Source organism: Magnolia sinica, chromosome 4 (assembly GCF_029962835.1).
Source record: "Magnolia sinica isolate HGM2019 chromosome 4, MsV1, whole genome shotgun sequence".
Lineage (NCBI taxonomy): Eukaryota > Viridiplantae > Streptophyta > Magnoliopsida > Magnoliales > Magnoliaceae > Magnolia > Magnolia sinica.
Genome location: NC_080576.1, coordinates 108,981,981 through 108,999,237, shown reverse-complemented (window position 1 = coordinate 108,999,237; position 17,257 = coordinate 108,981,981). Strand labels below are relative to the sequence as shown.

The 17,257-nt window shown below is 39.4% G+C and overlaps 1 protein-coding gene across 8 annotated transcripts; it reads right to left on the bottom strand.

Annotated features, from left to right (window-relative positions):
• Window positions 1-651: 651 nt before the first annotated feature.
• Window positions 652-9,271, bottom strand: LOC131243756 (telomere repeat-binding protein 2-like). 8 transcript variants are annotated; one of them, XR_009170186.1, is made up of 12 exons: window positions 8,881-9,270; window positions 7,765-7,848; window positions 6,305-6,654; window positions 5,326-6,211; window positions 4,951-5,160; window positions 4,799-4,861; window positions 4,600-4,703; window positions 4,249-4,490; window positions 3,353-3,667; window positions 2,792-2,855; window positions 1,249-1,330; window positions 963-1,091 (listed from the first exon to the last, which is right to left on the bottom strand). XR_009170186.1 is itself a non-coding variant. In XM_058243307.1 (11 exons), exons 3-11 carry the CDS (start codon window positions 6,383-6,385, stop codon window positions 906-908), a joined length of 2,151 nt encoding a protein of 716 aa, XP_058099290.1. In that variant the 5' UTR covers window positions 6,386-6,664; window positions 7,765-7,848; window positions 8,881-9,262; the 3' UTR covers window positions 652-905. The 8 variants fall into 8 exon arrangements, 6 of the variants coding, with proteins under 6 accessions (XP_058099290.1, XP_058099289.1, XP_058099292.1 ...); XR_009170187.1 differs by lacking the exon at window positions 1,249-1,330 and adding an exon at window positions 3,083-3,162 and having other exon boundaries at window positions 1,042-1,091; window positions 8,881-9,271; XM_058243307.1 differs by lacking the exon at window positions 1,249-1,330 and having other exon boundaries at window positions 652-1,091; window positions 6,305-6,664; window positions 8,881-9,262.
• Between the last annotated feature and the right edge of the window lie 7,986 nt (window positions 9,272-17,257).

The window sequence follows — 17,257 nt, the reverse complement described above, 5'->3', positions numbered from 1 at the left end:
GAAATACAAAGTTGCAAGAGATAGAACCTAACTGATTAAAGCCACGAGAGAAAAGCCTGACCTTTGTCTTTGAAAACTCTTTCAAATTCTTAAGCACATTTAAATAACTATAATCCTTGTCCTAGTCTCGATTACACCCGATATATATACTACCATAACCAAAATAAAAAACAAATTACACATTTACACAGTTCTACACACACATTCGATGAGACCTTCGATAACATTAACAACCATCGAGGACCAGTTGATGACATCAAAGAACCTTCGATGCCATCGAGTAACAACCTCAAAAACTGTCCAGCAATCAACAAAGATTGTTCCAAATTTTTTCAATAAAATTGAGCATTTTTTGATAGCATCGACACCTGCTCGATGGAATTTTTGATAGTATCGACACCTACTCGATGGAATTAAGTAGTCCGTCGATAACATCAAGAGACTCTATTATAAACAAATTTTAGACATTAGACAACAGACAACTCTGCAAAACCAAACATTGCCGATCTGATCATATGACACATTGATCCAACCCGTTGATTGTTTTCAGCCCTTTGATCGGGTAAGTCCAATCCAAGGTTCATGACTGAAAATCCAACCGTCAAATCAAAGACCAACAAACAATTCATTTTCTTTCCTGAATTTCATCAATTAAAAAGAATGGGATCGATGATGAGAACCACCACACGAATTACATCCACATGATCTTATTCGATTGGGTCATTTACAAGAGCCGTGCCTCTCCTTTGCAATTGACGGAGAGAGGGAAATCCGGCTTAAGAATCATGGTGAAATATTACATAGAATTTTCTACCTTTTTTTTCGTTCTTTTTTTTTTTCTCTCCTTTTTTACAATTTCAACAGTCATCAGTCACCACAGGTTCTCTTCCTCTCTCCTTTTTGAATCAGAGGAGGCAAGAAGAGTCTGCCTGTTGTTGTAGTTGTTGTTGTTTGAGCTGCTGCTTGGCTTGATGCTGGGCCCAGTAGGCATGGGCCGACAGGACCCTGTCCAACAGCTCCTGTGGGACCGGCTCTCCCCTCCTTTGCTGTGGTGATATCCTTGCCGTGTGCACCAGCGTCTTCCATTTATCCTGCGAACCCCCAAACATGGAAAAAAATAAAAATAAAAATAAAGAATGAAATCTTTATATATAAAAAGCTGGGAAAAGAGGAGAGAAACATAAGAGACGAGATTTTTATGTTAGAAAATGATAGGCTACGTTATCTTTAGCTTCCCAGCCTACATACCCACGTTGCACGAAAAAGCTACGTCCCGAAATTCCAGTCATGGAATGGTAATGAATCAGTGATGGAACCAGCATAGTAAGTCCTATCCAACACAGACATGGCATGTCAATAAATCAGGACCATCCACGTCTCCTAATGTGGATGCAAAATGGTTTAAAAGCAACAGCCAACTGATTTATACAATCAGCGCTGGGAAACAGAACAGGAGCTCGATAGTCTATGGTCCCAACTGGTATCTTGCCGTGCCCCTGGTTAAGTAGAGAGAAGGATCTATCTTGTTCCAGTTCTTCTGGCTCTGTCATAAGGGATGGCAGTCAATCTACTGAGACTGAAGGAAGGCTTGTTGGCTCTGATTGGCTGAAAAAATGGGACCACAAGTATCAAAATGATAACAGGTGGAGCCCATGGCTTCAGCCATTTTAAGTAGCAGACAAGAAGATCATGTGCTAAAGGCAAAGGCGTCTTTCCTTTTCTTTTCTTATTTACACCTCCCCTTGCACATGATGTGGACTGCTAATGCAGTGGGCCATAGCTCGAGGACAAAAAATCCAACTGACGGGATAATCCAAACCAACCAACTGGACGACCTTTGCCCACTCAATGTATCCACAAGTAATTTCTCTTTTAACTGCTCATTTACTTCAAATCATCTGATCTGTTGTGATAGTTGGCATGTGGCCCACTCACCATGAAGCCCACTGGAAAGTCCATATAAAGTGAGAAATGGTGGGATAGGGGAGTTGATTCACTTGTGGAAGGAGGTGGAGAAACTACGTTGGAGGTGAGGTTTTGGCCCATGCACCTTGGCAGTCTATACTAGGATCAGAGGGAGACTGATCTTTTATCATTTACTTCCCAGGCTTTCTATCTACCAAGGGAAACAGACAAGTATTTTAGTCTTTTTTCAAAGGGTATAACAGTCATTCCATGAAATTAAATTTCCTGTGCAATGTCGGCTAACCTTTGTACCAGTAAAGGGACATAAAAACCTACCCTTATCAAAGAGACCGACATGACAACCTTAAGAAAAAAGCGCACTAGTTATCTGTTAGGTGGGAGAACAGAATCCTTAGAACAGACGCAACTCCTTAAATTGCCGAAATACCCAACAAAAACCAGAACGGCATATTTTTTCAGTTGAATCCAGAGCAAGAGGAATTTCTATTTGTAGATGGAATTCAGAAAGATCTCTGATTCTGATCATGTTTACAGAAGTAGAAAGGTTTTGGAAATCCAAGCTGACTCACAAAATGTATAGGACACTTCATCGGTAGTAATCAACTGAAAACATTTAAGAGGCCTGACAATCACAACTGTTGCATAACTGTAAATACAGCAGCTGAGCGAGCTGCACGAGTTAATGGGCATGATCCTAGGAAATCAAGGTAGCGGGTAGCGCCCAAAAAATGATGGGATGCAGGCTCAAAGTAGGGCCCACTTCTGCAGCCAACTTATGGGGTGCTTCCACTGGATCATTCAAAGCACATAGAAAATGGAAAGACGGAGAAAAACCCAAAAAAGAAGATAAAAGCAAACCACATACCTTCAAGTCGACATACGTTCGATGCTTTGCATTTTCAAAAGCACGAAGCTTAACATCACGCCACCTAAAGAACAAGATCAAGGCCAATGAATAAAGAACATTGCAGAAACTCCCTCTTAACTTCAAAAACATAGCACAAAAGATAAGGGTATGAGACATACAGTACAATTAACTGAAATTGATGTCGTGGAATGCAATGGAACAGAAAACATTAAGTTTATTAAACCCCCATACACAAGTACGATTTGCCCCTAGTTTGGATTATGCACTATTGAATTGAAATGCAATTACCCGAAAAATTAAGTAGAGAAATCTAGTTTGTAATTTCCGTTCCTCGCATTCATATAAAGGGACTGGGCTCCAAATCGCAGCTATGTTCATTCCAAGTAACTCAAAACAAAAATAACCACAATTTGGGGGTTAGGAACTCAATATGAACGCTTGAAATCACTAAATTTCTATCATTTCCCCTTAAATATTCACAACTCAGTTCACATGTGCATCAAAACAGAGACTTGATGGTGAAAAAGAAAGAAATGGAGGCTCATGGATATTACAAACCTTCCAGTTCCAAGTTTCTCAACAGCCTGCACAAGTGCTTCAACTTCAGTGACAGAAAATGGTCTCCTAATCCGGCGCTGAACAAGCTCAGAACGCCTTGATTTCCGGTGCAGGGGGACTACGGCCAGTGCCTCCACGCTCATGGAGGGAATGGCAACCAAAGCTCTGGAATCAGGCATTGTTTTCTCCAATGACATGTCAGCAGGAGAGGGAACCGAATCGTGGTCGCTTTCGATGCAGTTACCCAAATTCGTTAGCTGAGGCTTTGAAGGGACATCAGGCACACCTTGATCCAGAGCAGGAACTGCTGGAGACCTAACAATAGATTGACATGAAGTGAATTGAAGCAAAGCTCAAGAACAGCTAAATGATCAAAGATCACTAAAAAATTTGTTTCAAAAGATAAGAGTAATGTCTGTTTTTATGAGTATAGCTTAGGGAGAATTGCAGGCCTAATTGGAGATGGTGGATCACTCGTCTCCAGCATCTCAGCTGAAAACATCTAGGGCAATCAGAACCTAACAGATCTGCTCCACCAAGGTCATTTGACCGACAATCATAGCCATCCAACCAGTGTAATTTGCGCCCATTGAAAGTGGACCATTGTTCACGTTTGCTCAACTTCATCAAAGCCGTCAATTATCAGGACATTAATATGACGGGACAGAAAATTTTCTGCAATTATTCAGTTCTAAACCCTTCTAGACATGGCCCAGCAGTCGATGGTTCCGATTGTTCTAGAAGTTTTCCATGCATACAATTAAGATGCAGGAGGTGAGTGAACCCATCTCCAAATGAGGCCTCTCCCCTCCATTGAACTGTTTTGAAATTCACAGCAGTTTCTACAAGCTTACTACAGTATATGGTAGCTACTAGACACACGGTAAATATCTTACCTGGTTAGTGGTTGAGTAGCATCACAAGGAAGTAGAAGGTGAGGATCTTCACAGCATAGAGGCGGTGGGGCATGCGAAGTATTTGGCTCCAGTGTAAAACCCAAACCATCCAGCTTATCATCATGAGAAATTCCAGTCTGAAGCAAAGTCTTGCTGTCATCTCTAACCTTCTTCCCCTGAAGAAGAACACCGACTCGTAGTCCGCCACCAAGTATAGCAGTCACAGCCTCCATAACTGTCCTCTGCAAAAACAAATATGGCACAACCAACATAGAAAACCAGTGATTCATCAACAACATGTTTTGGCAATATCTGTACAAGATTTTGCAAATTGAACAAGGTTTTGCATACCTTCAGTGACCCAACAGTTGCAGTTTCAGGAATCTCAATGAAGAGCTCTGGTACCCTGAAGGACTTGATGCTGAGCTTCACTGTGCAGAGGAAAGACAGAGCTTCTAAGAACCTCAGATGTCAGAACCCAAACGATATGAACTGAAACACCAAGTCAAAGATTTTAATATTCATCGTTCTATCTAAGGTGCTATCCTACCATGTGAATCCTCAGGTCCAAAGGATGGTTTTTGAGCTGGCACTGGTGAAGATGCCCCACTTGCTGCACAAAAAAAGCCAGCTATCTTTAGCAAGCTAAATGAGACACTGAAAAAGAAGAGAGAATGAACAGGTAATGAATGGAAAACAGACCTCCATGCAAACTAGCAGTTGAACCATTGGCTTCTCCTTTAATAGCCTTTGCAGGTGAATTAGAAACGCCTTCACTACTAATCCCCCCATCTGAAGTCGATACTGAGCTTTGCTCAACCAACTTCCTCTTTTTGAATGGAGAACACCTCTGGGTCCTTTGGCGTGTGTAACATATTTTCCTACTACGGAAAACAGTGTTCGTTTCTGAATCTGATAACAGCGTCCATTGGAATAGTCAATAAATCTAGCATATCATTCAGATGGAATCCGATGCAAGACTGATTCATTATGCATCTAAAGTTCAAATACCTCCAATATAATGAACAACAATGACTATGGTAACTAATATTGTTAAACTCAGAAAAATCAGCATACCAGAATTAGAAAGTTCCTCATCCTTGAACAATGTCGGAGCAACTTTCCAGTATTTGGATGCCAGCAGCTTCCTTATCCTCCTGTCTCCAAGGCGAGGTGGCCTGAAGGCCTTTAAGGATATGGGGCTGGGTTGAGTGCACCCAGAAGAGTTTTCGTCATCATCTCTATTAACTACTTTCAAGTTATCTTGATGCCTAGGGAGTGACCCACTGAGAATGTGGTTCCCACACAAAGGCACCTCAATGCTACTGTCTGAACTAACTAATGCAGGAGGTTTAGTATCCATTTCCATTGGATCCTCCGTACTGCACACATCTAGCACAATTCCATTTTTCACATTTCCAATCCTTTGATGCTCGGCTTCCAAATTTCTCTCGATTTCATCCCCCACTTTGTGATCATGAGATTCCGCGCAGTTAAGGGAGCCTCTCTCAGCATGACATTTTCCATGGACAGTGCCCGGAAAGTTTTCAAATCCATTGCTGCTATTGCCAATCGGTGACTCCTCAGCACAAGAGAGTTTCTCTGATCTCTCAGACTTTGTTATCATAGAAGTGGGTCCCAGGGTCAGATCATCTTGAACATGGGAGTGTTCCTTTAAAGCATAGTTTTCAGAATGCCTTCGCAAGGTTACTTTTGGGTAAAATCCACTCTCATCACAGCTTCCCTGATTGCAAGGATGATCACATGGGCCTTGTTTAAATGGTTTCCCTTCGTTGTGTTGTTCCTGTTTGATATTATCCTCCCCTCCAGCAAACTGAGAAGTCACGTGGCAAGCAACCGGAGAACTCTCTTTTTCTAGTAACAAATTGCCGGCTACGGTAGCCAGTAAGTCAAATGCACACATCCGATTGTCCTCAACTTTCTTTCCAAACGAACGCTTTCCCTAATAGTCAATTAGTAAAACTTTAGAATAAAGTTCTGTGACCAAACGAAGAAACAGGATGATTTGGAATTTGAAATGGTGGTAAATATTTACCCTTGCTGATCTTGAAGCTCGGGGCATGGCAGGCACCTGGTAGCCATTAAATCCGTAGTCTAACCTCTTCTGCAACACCATATCTCAGAGACTCATACCAGAAAGAATAACTCAGAAAGCACAAAGAAAAAGCATCATTAGATGCATTCACAGTCCTCAATCCAGAAATAGTTCAACATAGTGAACACGTATGCTGATCCATCACTTGAACTAGCAGATCCCAAGAACAAAACCCTTTGATGCAGCAGCTGTGAGAAATGCCATGATTCAGAACCTTCTGCTTACAACTGCATCCAATAAAAAAGCATTCCCAACCATACAATAAAGCTTTAAAGATACTCCATGACAACCTGAAAATAACTGGAGCATAATCAGGGAACTCAAAAGGCAGCATGAATGCCATCATTTATGGATTCCAAGATCTCAGAGAATTGAAATACAAAAGAATCGCATGAGAAAGAGACAGTAATTAATTCCTTCAACAGAGAGAGAGAGAGAGAGAGAGAGAGAGAGAGAGTGAGTGAGACTCGTTCATTGTCATAATCTATACTATTGTTTATGCAATTAACTGCCATTAAAATCTCCCAAAATCAATGAATATATTACTCAAAACCAATTATTGAAAATATATTACTTTTCACAACCTCATTTACCAGCTCAACTTGCTGAACTTCAATAAATATATCAGTCCGTATTCTGCAGTAATTATTTTAAAAGCAGATCCAAGATTATTGATGCCAATTTTGAGTTGACAAGTGCATTCCTAACGTATTCTCAGCATCAAGATTTTATATCTGCTGCAAAAAAAGGGAAATGTTAAAAAAGGTGCAGTGATCCAGACCATTCATGGGATGGGACCCCTTGACTATTGGCCATTGTCCAAAAATCATGCAGACAGGACGATCCTAGCTAATAATGGCTGGCCACTGTCAATGTTCATTACCACCGTCATTTATCAGTCACCAATCAGATGGCTAAGATTGTCTAACCAGTGAACCTTTCTAACATGGACCATTCATGGTGGGGCCGACCAGATGAATCGCATGGACCATAGACTGATGTGCCGTGTATCCAATTTCGGTGCAGAGCACAAGATCATAGAATATGTGAGCTGCACACAGATTTTATTCCCCTTTTGATAAACCCAAAACTTTAAAAGGGTAACAAAACCCAATTCTAGTGGTTTCTTCTAGCTAAAATCTGCCAGATAAAGATAAAGTAGATGAAAATTTAACAAAGATCGCGGGTGGAAGAGAAAAACATGAACATTATTCTGGAAAATTAAAAATAAAATCACTGAGATAGATTGAGAAGAAAATGTAAATCTCAATACGATAGCAGAGATGATTGCGCACTTATCAGCGATTGATAAACCCTTAAAACCAAAACCCACAAGACCTCAGACAGGAAATGACCTTATCAGGGAAAAATAATAATAATTTATGATCTAAGTATCTTACATTTGAACAACTCTTCTTAACCCTGTTAGCTCATCAATGACGAAAAACCACCCCTTCCAATCTCAGGCATCTTTCCAATATTTTCTGCAAACACAGGAAATAAAAAGATTTTTTCTTTCTTTCATCAGACAAACAATTCAAAAATTAAAAAAAAAAATCCACAAAACCCTCTACATACGTAAGAAACAATAGAATTCTAACAAATCTAGAGAAAACTATCACACGGATGCATACAGGAATTTTCACAAAATTTCCCAAAGTTCCTTAAATCAGAGATCGATTAAGATAACCCTCTGAAATGATGACCGGATCTTAATTGTCTTTCCAATTCAAGAGTTTTCATGGAAAAAATCAAAATTTTAACAGAAAAAACGTAAATCCTTAGGAAAACAGGGAAATCCCAACGAACCCTCAGATCGAAACCCCGAGGAAATAAAACCCGATGCAAGAAAAAGAAATTCAAAACAAAATATCACAATTTTCAGCAAGTTAATAAATGCCATGAAATTCAGAAAAAAAAAAAAAAAAACGATATGATATTATAATCCAAAAAAATCCGATTCAATAACAAAACCCCAGCAAAGAAAAAATAAAAAAATCTACAATTCAGATCAATTAAACGCGAGCAAAATAAACAATGAAACGAAATTCCGAAAAATCGCCAATTGTAAAACCGGAATAAAAAAGCGAAGAAGCGAACCATAAACCAGGAAACAAAAAAAAAAACCATTCCACAACAAAACCCTAGCTAAATTTTTTAAAAAAAAATTTAAGGAAAAAAAAGAGTAAAAGAACGGGGAATCCGATCCAAATTTTCCATTTTTCAGCCAGATCGTTAACAAGAAAAAAAAAAAAAAAAAAAAAAAAAAAAAACAGAATATCTGTCAGATTTCGCTCAAATTCCGTCGACCAAAGGATCAGAAGGCCCAAAGAAGAGGAATTCGTTGAAATTGCTTGAAAAGAGCGATTTTTCTTCAAAAAATTAATTTCCGGAAGATCGTTCCCCCTCAAAAACACAGAAATTCCGATCAACTCCGCTCGAATTCCATCATCGATGAGATCGGAAAATCACCAGAGAATAAAAGCACGAAACGAAGAGGAATTCAATCGACTCACCTCCAGATAACCAATTCTAGTCGAGATTCTCGTGTTCCGGCGAGATCGTCGCCTGAAAACGCACAAATTCCGGCCGATTCCGTTTGAATTCCGGCCGACGTCAGATCGGAGAATTGCCGGTAAAAATCGATTGACTTCATGCAATCTCTGCCACTATCTCTCCCCCTCCGATCGCCAAAACCCTCTGAAAACCACTCCCTTTGGCTTAAACCCCCGCTCTTATACCTTTGACCCCTGTGACCCGACTAGCCGGTAAAAGGCTAGCCGTCCACGGGCTGCAGCCCGTGGAGAAAACTACCTAGACCGGTTCCTCCCTTCGGGTAATCCATTCACCGTCTACCATCCGTTGGATATGCGCCACGTGAAGGGAAGTTGAATCGTGCGGTGGACATTGGATTAGAAGACCTCATGGGTTTGGAAAACATGGGAGAAATAGCGAAAGTTTCGGGTTGGGACATAGGATAGAAAATGAGTAATTTACTATAAAAAGGAATTTCTGAGAGATAGAGAGAGAAAATAAAAGAGAGATCCAATACAAATGCTTCTTATCTTGTTTTGGTGGTTATTCATTTGTGGGGCCGACTTATAGTCCTCTTACGATCATTGAATATTATTTATAGAATGGATCCATCATAAGCCCATAAACTTATAATGATCGGATGATCATTGTCCTTCGATTGATGGTTGTTTGATCAATAACTAGCTGGAAAAATATATCCAACGGCCCATATCTATTGGCCTGAAATGATGAGGATATAGAAGTTCCATGAATTCATCAGGTGGGCCCCACAATGCATGTATGTAACGTTGGTGGAAAATTGGGAAACCATCGAACGAACCACGAGTCCGTGAAAAGTGGGCAAATCTAAAGGTGGACCAATATATCAACTTTCAGACAAAATGTACGGACGAATCAGCCTCACTGAAGGCCACGAGTTGGGACCCACCTAATAGACTACCTGAACCCAGTAACATGGGATGGACGCAGATTGCATCCTGGTTCCCGTTTGGACGAATTCAGTCCATGGAGGAGATCTGTGGGGCCCACCGTGATGGACGTTTTTTATGGATGCTGTACATTTATTCTTTTACGAAGATTTTAGGCTTGAGCTCAAAAATAGGCCGAACAAAGTTTCAACTGGATCACAGTGGGGATTGAATGTCCACCATTGAAAACTTCATAGGAGCTGCAGGATTTTTTATAAGCTAATATATATGTTTTTAGAGTTGTACGTGCCAGCTTGGCACAGCTTACCTCAACTCAACCAGTAGCTAACTCCAGTTTGAACTCGGATTGGTTCAGTCCTTGATCCTATCTGGCCAGCGCAGCTCGATTCACCGATAGCTCAGGTTAGTCCAGTCATGTACAATATTTTCTCAAATACAAAATATATTTTTAATTTTTCATAGGATGTAAAATAATAATCTCAGGAGTTTCAACGAGTATCCATATGTGGTGAAATTCCACTAGTGTAAGTGTGTGGGGTGTGTTAAAAATTAATAATAGTAATAATAATAATAGCAACAACAACAACGATTCTTCACAGGTATTTCATCAACACTTCATAAGCAAAATCAAAATCAAAATATGAGAAATATTTTATGATATAAAGGTTTTTTTTTTTTAATAATTTGTTTTGTATTCTTTCCTTCCTCGCCAGGAACTAACCCCGTGGAGGATGTATACACCTTGAAACCACACTTCTTTGAGTTATTTCATCAAATACTCGGCGAACAATATTAATAACAAGATAATCGGGCTACCAAGCTGTTTTGATCTGAGTCATTTTGAATTGAGGTTTCATCCAAGTCAAGCCAAGCCCGGACAAGTTCAAGCTCAATCCATAATTTTTTCAAACTTAAAAAACCATCTCAGCCCTTTCTGAATCAGACTTCGAATCCATGCGAGTCCAGCTAGCTAACCAAGTTAACTTGACTCGCGTAGAGCTTTATGTGTTTTCCCCTATCTTAGTCCGAGAGCAACAGGAAAGTCGCAACGGTGACATTCATTATCACATCTATTTCTCGTGGTGTGGTGTGGCCCACTTGAGCCCTGTGTCTATCTCCTTTTTGGGCTCATGCCCTAAAAAATTATATTAAAAATTAAAATGGATAGATGACCGGGATAAACCACATATATTACGGTGGGCCTCACAGAGCCCCTGCAAGACACAATCGGCATTCAAATGGCTGCATTTGGCAGGCAACCGTGGCACTCATCTGGCAATTCGAGTTTGGAGGGCCACTAAATGGACAGTTCTGATCGATGATGTGACAGTACGTGTATCTAATGCAAAGTCGTTATATAGATGAGTTATTTGCTACTCGACCGGAGTGTGGGGCTCCATACGCATGCACCGAACACTTGTAGAAATGGCTTATACATACACTAAATTAAGCAGCTCCAATTGGGACCCATTGCAGATGGATCATATTCTCTGAATCAGATTGATCAAACCATTCTAACCTTGGATCAATACACGTTTGTTTATACAATTTGAACCGTACTTTTCATTTCAGCCGTCCATTAGATGTACATGGATCATCCCGATTTCATCACATGACCAATGGATTTTTTGAGTTACAAGCCATTTATTTCAGGCAGATGATGTGGACGGTCTAAGTTCTGGTAGATGTGTGCCACGTGTACAATTTATGTTTGCAAGCGTATCAAAATTGCAGTGGTACGATGCAGAGTAATATATTTTAAGGTTGCTTTACTTAATAAATGGTTAATGTGATAATATAAGATAAAACTTTCATACTCCGGCGGAATGTGATGGATGATACACAGGCATTTAAAATTTACTTAGAAACTGCATACGTGGCATATGATTAAGTAAGACTGACCAAATTATATTTCCCAGCTTAGATGCATAATGAACCAAAAATTACAATTATTTGGTTATCTGACGATTGGGTTGGTGGACATTCAATGGACGGTTAAGAATGAAAATTATCTGACGGTCCAGAATTCGCAAGAAAGTTTCGAAGAATCAGAGAGTAGGATAATTCAATTAAAACGATTTCCGGATTGTAACATATAGAAAGTGGATACCACAATTTAACCGGTTTAAGGTCAGAAAATGTATGCCAAGTGTACAATTCCCGAGTGCAGGTGTATCAAGCGTTAGACGCAGCCTGAGTATCATATAACTCCTCTGTTAGATTTAAAATATATATATATCATTATTTTTTTAACAGAGAGATGCTCCAGTGCTGTCAGAGCACTATAAGTTATAGTACTCCTAATTGTATTTGAACGTTTAGACTGTCCAATGCGATGATCTAGACTGTTCATTGGATTCAGAAAATATTTCATCCGCTACATTACAAACATCACATTGATATGATAAATATGAACCATTTTATCAATTGTCTTTAATATAGACGGTCATGATAATTTACACAAAGTAGGTCCAATAAAAAATTTGATCCATCTATTTGTTAGGTTATTCCATGGATTGGTTATGATTCTAAATAATTAGATTTGATAGGCAATTGTAACCATCTCATCCATCGCTTCAAAGACGGATGGGTGTGAAAAATAAGGATAAATAAAAGATGGATTGGATCATTCAATTATTAATATTGTTGTTTGATACCTACAAAAATGTGTTCTGCACTAAATGGACAGTTCAGATTGACTGAAAGGATTGTCGAAGTGAACCCATGCAATTAGGAGCACTATAACTTATAGTGCTCTTGAGAGCACTAGAGTATTTGTCCTTTTAATATATGGCTAACGGATCACCGATAACAATTTATATAAGATCTTGTGTAGAGAACGAGGCGAATGAGGAATTATAGGCCCTCGATCCCCGTCACGTGGGATCACGCGCGTTGATCAGACCGTTGGTCAAGTGACCCCTTAGGATCCGAACATCAGCTCGATCCAAAACTCTGGTGGGCCACAGCACAGGGCACGAGGGGTGATGGGACGCAGATGATTTACACTGCTTTCATTCATCGCAGATGAAGGATTGGACGGCCAGGATTCTGCATAACCAACACGGTAGGCCCCAACGTAATTCAACGGTGAGCATCCCCTCACAACTTATCCCCGTGCTCTGGCCCACCTGGATTTTCCCTCTACCGCTCTACGCTTTTTGTTCGGGGGCCCCACTTCTTCCTGGTACTACCGAGCGCATACCCAGCTGAGAAAGGAAGTTTGTAAGTCCACATGCAGCAATCCGCACGCCATCACATGCGCCAACCTGGCAACTGCGTAGGACATCTGACTATCTGAGCCACGTATTGGGTGGGCCAAACATATGTAAATACCATTGGCAGCGTTTTAGACCATTGGTTACTTCCATCTGCGGGCGTGACCGCACAAGTCCTCAATTTATTGTCAAATCAAAAATTCAAGTGGGTCCCACTGGATGGGGTTGCTCCAAAATGGCATCCCACATCCAAGACGGTCTATCTGCAAACCTCGACCGTACATTTGCACATAATAAAGAAATCTACACCGTTGATTTGGTGTGCCAAATAGCGACAATCCGTGTCCTCGAATTGCTGTGATTTGATAATCCAATCCGTCAGACCAGATATGATCACTGCCCACTGAATGTGGACCATTATCTATTCTTCTGCTCGATATTTTTAGCCGCCCATTTTTTGTCCCTTATGACTAAGATCGGCTGTAATTTTTCTTTAATCCATACCAATGGCCTGGACCCATGAGGGCATGTTTGGGAGCTAGATTTGGAACCCCTTAGAGAACCCCCTTGATTTGAAACCTCTTAGATTTGGAATCCGCGTGTTATGTTTGGCACCTTAATTTAGAATCCCCTCCAAATTACAAAAGCACCTGCAAGGTTTGAATTTAATTACTAAATCAATTTTAATATCTCTAACTAGTGTACCTATATTATGTTTGACACAATGATGATAAGAAGCTTGTCCAAATATATACTTTGCTGAAAATGATGAAATTTTAACTCTAGTATTATTGGAAGCCCAAGATTCAATATATGGCACCCCTTAAACTTTATACGGCCGATGTGATATATATCCTGTTATATCCAATTTGTTCATACATTTTATCAAATCATTTTATGATATAGGTCCAAAATTGAAGCATATCCAAAGCCCAAGTAGGTCATACCATCAGAAGCAGTGTGAATTGAACGCTTACTGTTGAAAGTTTTTTGAAGGCCATAGAAGTCTTATATTATGCTGATATTTTCATTTACCTTCATCCAGGTCTGTGTGACATTATAAACAGGTTGGATGACAAATAAACATCACCATGGGCACTAAGAAGGTTTCATCGGCTGACATCATTATCCCAACTCTTTCCCGTAATGTGGTCCACTTAAGCTATGAATATGCTTCAATTTCTGTACCTGCAGTGTAATATGATAAGGAGAAACAGATGGACGGTGTTGATAAGACACATACATCCAAGGTGGGCCCCACAGAGTTTACTGAATATGCTCAATCTTCCAGAGAAAAATGGTGTTTAGACATAAATGCCCTTGACAAGCGACCGGCTAAAATTCAGCTATATACAGTGAACATTTCAATTAGAACCACACATTTGTATAACTGGCGGACACAAAATGCATTTGATCCAATACATGTGCATGACACTTCGATGAGATCAGGACAGTTCATCAGGTAGCCCATCTTGTTGGGCCCACCGCTCAACAGTAAGCCGTCCAACAGGACAATCCTAACCATTACTTTAGCAGGATCTTTCCATTGAACGTGTAATTTGATTTATTTTTATCATTTAGTACCCATTTCTAGGCGCCGGATGGCTCAATTTAAGCTATGGGCCCGTCATAGTGGACCCCACCAGATGAACAGTCCTGGTATTTGCCCACGTGTATCATGTGTAAGGTTTTGGATGAAGGGGACAAACCTTGTGTGCCAGTAAGTCAATGCTCTGAGCACTTTAATTCCTTTCAAGATTTTATTTTATTTTATTTTTTTCAAAATTGATAATCGAAATATGTAATATGGCAAGATCCTATTTTTATGTGGTTTCCGATTTTACTCGTGCAGAGATGTTCTGTCTGCGTCCTTCCACGGAAGGAAGCGCACATGTTAGTTTTCGTTCGGATGTGTAAAGTGCATGTGTTTACTTGCTTGGGAAGATATCAAAAGCGTATTACTTCAATTCCCAAACATAACTGACAGAAGAAATACTCAGGAAATCAATTCCTGAAATTGAATTCTCAAGTACTTTTCAAATTTCAGATTGCCAAATGATACATTTGGGTGGTTAGAACGTGAAAGAAGCATATTCCTGCATCTACGGAAATCGGATTGGATATTAATGAGTACCTCAGTAGGCTTTTCATCACACTGATCAATGAACTCGGTTTGGTCCATCATAAATACATGTGGTTTATTCAAGTTGTCCACTCATTTTTCTAGTTTATTTTAAGTGTTGAGCCAAAAATTCAAGAATATCCAAAGCTCAAGTGGATCACACCACACCAAACGGTAGAAATAATGATTTCCACTATTAAAACTTTCCTAGGGCCAATATTGATGTTCGTTTGTCATTCAACAGCTAATGAGATCACACATACATGGATGAAGGATAAAAATAAATATCAGCTTGATCCAAAACATATGTGCCCCAAGAATTTTTCAATGGTAGGTGTTTAATATACATTGTTTTCTATGGTGTGGTCCACTTGAACTTGGCTTAAGCCTTTAAATTATCTTGTAAATGGATGGACGGAGTGGATAAAATATATAAATCATGGTGGACCCTATAAAGTTTACTTAGCATGCTAAACTCATTAGGCAATCATATACTGAGTAAACCCTACGGAGGCTCATTGTAGATGAATGTATATTATCCACATGATCCATCTGTTTTCTCATCTCATTTTAGGACATGAGCTTAAAATTGGAGCATATACAAAGTTCCAGTGTAACACATCACAAGAAACCGTGAGGATAATGACGCCCATAGTTGAAACCTTCTTAAGGCCCATGGTGATATTTAATTATCATCCAACCTGGTCATGCTGTCACACAGACATAGATCAAGGAAATATACAAATATCATGTTGATCCAAAACTTCCATGGCCCTGGGAAGTTTTTTAATGGTAGGCATTTAATTCACACTATTTCATGTGGTTGTGGTTCACTTGAGCTTTAGATATGTTTCAATTTTGAAATCACACTGTTAAACGGATGGACTATATAAATCATGGTAGGCCTCCCAAAGTTTACTCAATACCCTATAGGATACTTAGTACGCAATCTGATTCCACACAATCCTACACAAAGGAGGTACATGGACCGTGGCACATGTAATGTGATCAGAACCACACATCATGCAGGCTCCCACGTTGACTGGCCACCAAATGAATATTGCCTTTGATTGGATGATCCTAACCATCCAATAGATTGGCCTTCTAGTTAGTTAATTTGAGGCACGCCAGACGACCGTTATCTTCTAATTTTAACACCTATACCCGAAACTAAAAGGCCAGGATTCTCAAAATTAAATAAATAAATAAATAACATTCACCTCTACCTATCAAATGGACAACTTCGATCTAGTCCATGGAAGCATGGTACCTCCCGGAGGGAACACAAATTACTAAACATGTGTATGAGTTCCTAGCTTTTCAAGAGGTAAGTAATGCTTATATCATTTGCCCAAAAATTAGACAATTTCATTCTTTTAGGTGGAGCAAATTTTCAATGTTTAAATATTGCCAAACTATTATTTTGACACTATGAAAGAGTATGAGAAGGATATTAGTATAGAATTCAAGAATTATAGGGGAGATATTGAAATGTGCCTCCTAAAGTTTTATGATAGCTACGAGACTAACCATGCTTCATGGGAAAACAATGTTAGGCTAGAACAACTTATAGGATGAGTGTAAACCAAATGACAATATAGAAATAAATGTGTCAAGGAGAGAACCGACGAAATTAGGAATGAATTTAATCAAAAAAAAAAACTTGTGAGTAACGCGAATAGATAATAAGAAAATATAGTAAATTAACTAAAATGATTTAATCACATGTAATAGAGATTTTTAAATAAATGCCATTTCAAAGGAATGAGTTGGTATAAGTGAAAGGAGGATCTCCTTAGCATCCAAGCTCCATGAAATGATGAACTTTGCTGCTCTTCACCTCCGAACTAGCTAGGAGAGAACATAGGATGTAGAAAGGCAAAGAAAATGCCTAAAAAGACATGAATAGACATGATAAGAAAAGATTTAATAACTGATATTCAAATAATTTTGATAAAGTGGCAATGCCAAACAAGATTCATGTAGCGGATCCTAAGTAATTGAAATAAAACTTAAAGGATGATAAGGATGCATGATACTCCATGAGTGGGGGAAGCAATAACATAGCCTATGTTTAGGCTAGAATATC

Bases quoted from the DNA above. Each gene is read 5' to 3' on its own strand.
- LOC131243756 (XM_058243307.1), bottom strand. From the start codon at position 6,385: ATGGTGTTGCAGAAGAGGTTAGACTACGGATTTAATGGCTACCAGGTG. The intron at 4,491-4,599 runs GTATGCAAAACC...TTGTTTTTGCAG, and splicing joins CAACTGTTGGGTCACTGAAG to AGGACAGTTATGGAGGCTGT. The intron at 1,092-2,791 runs GTATGTGGTTTG...GGGGGTTCGCAG, and splicing joins GAACGTATGTCGACTTGAAG to GATAAATGGAAGACGCTGGT.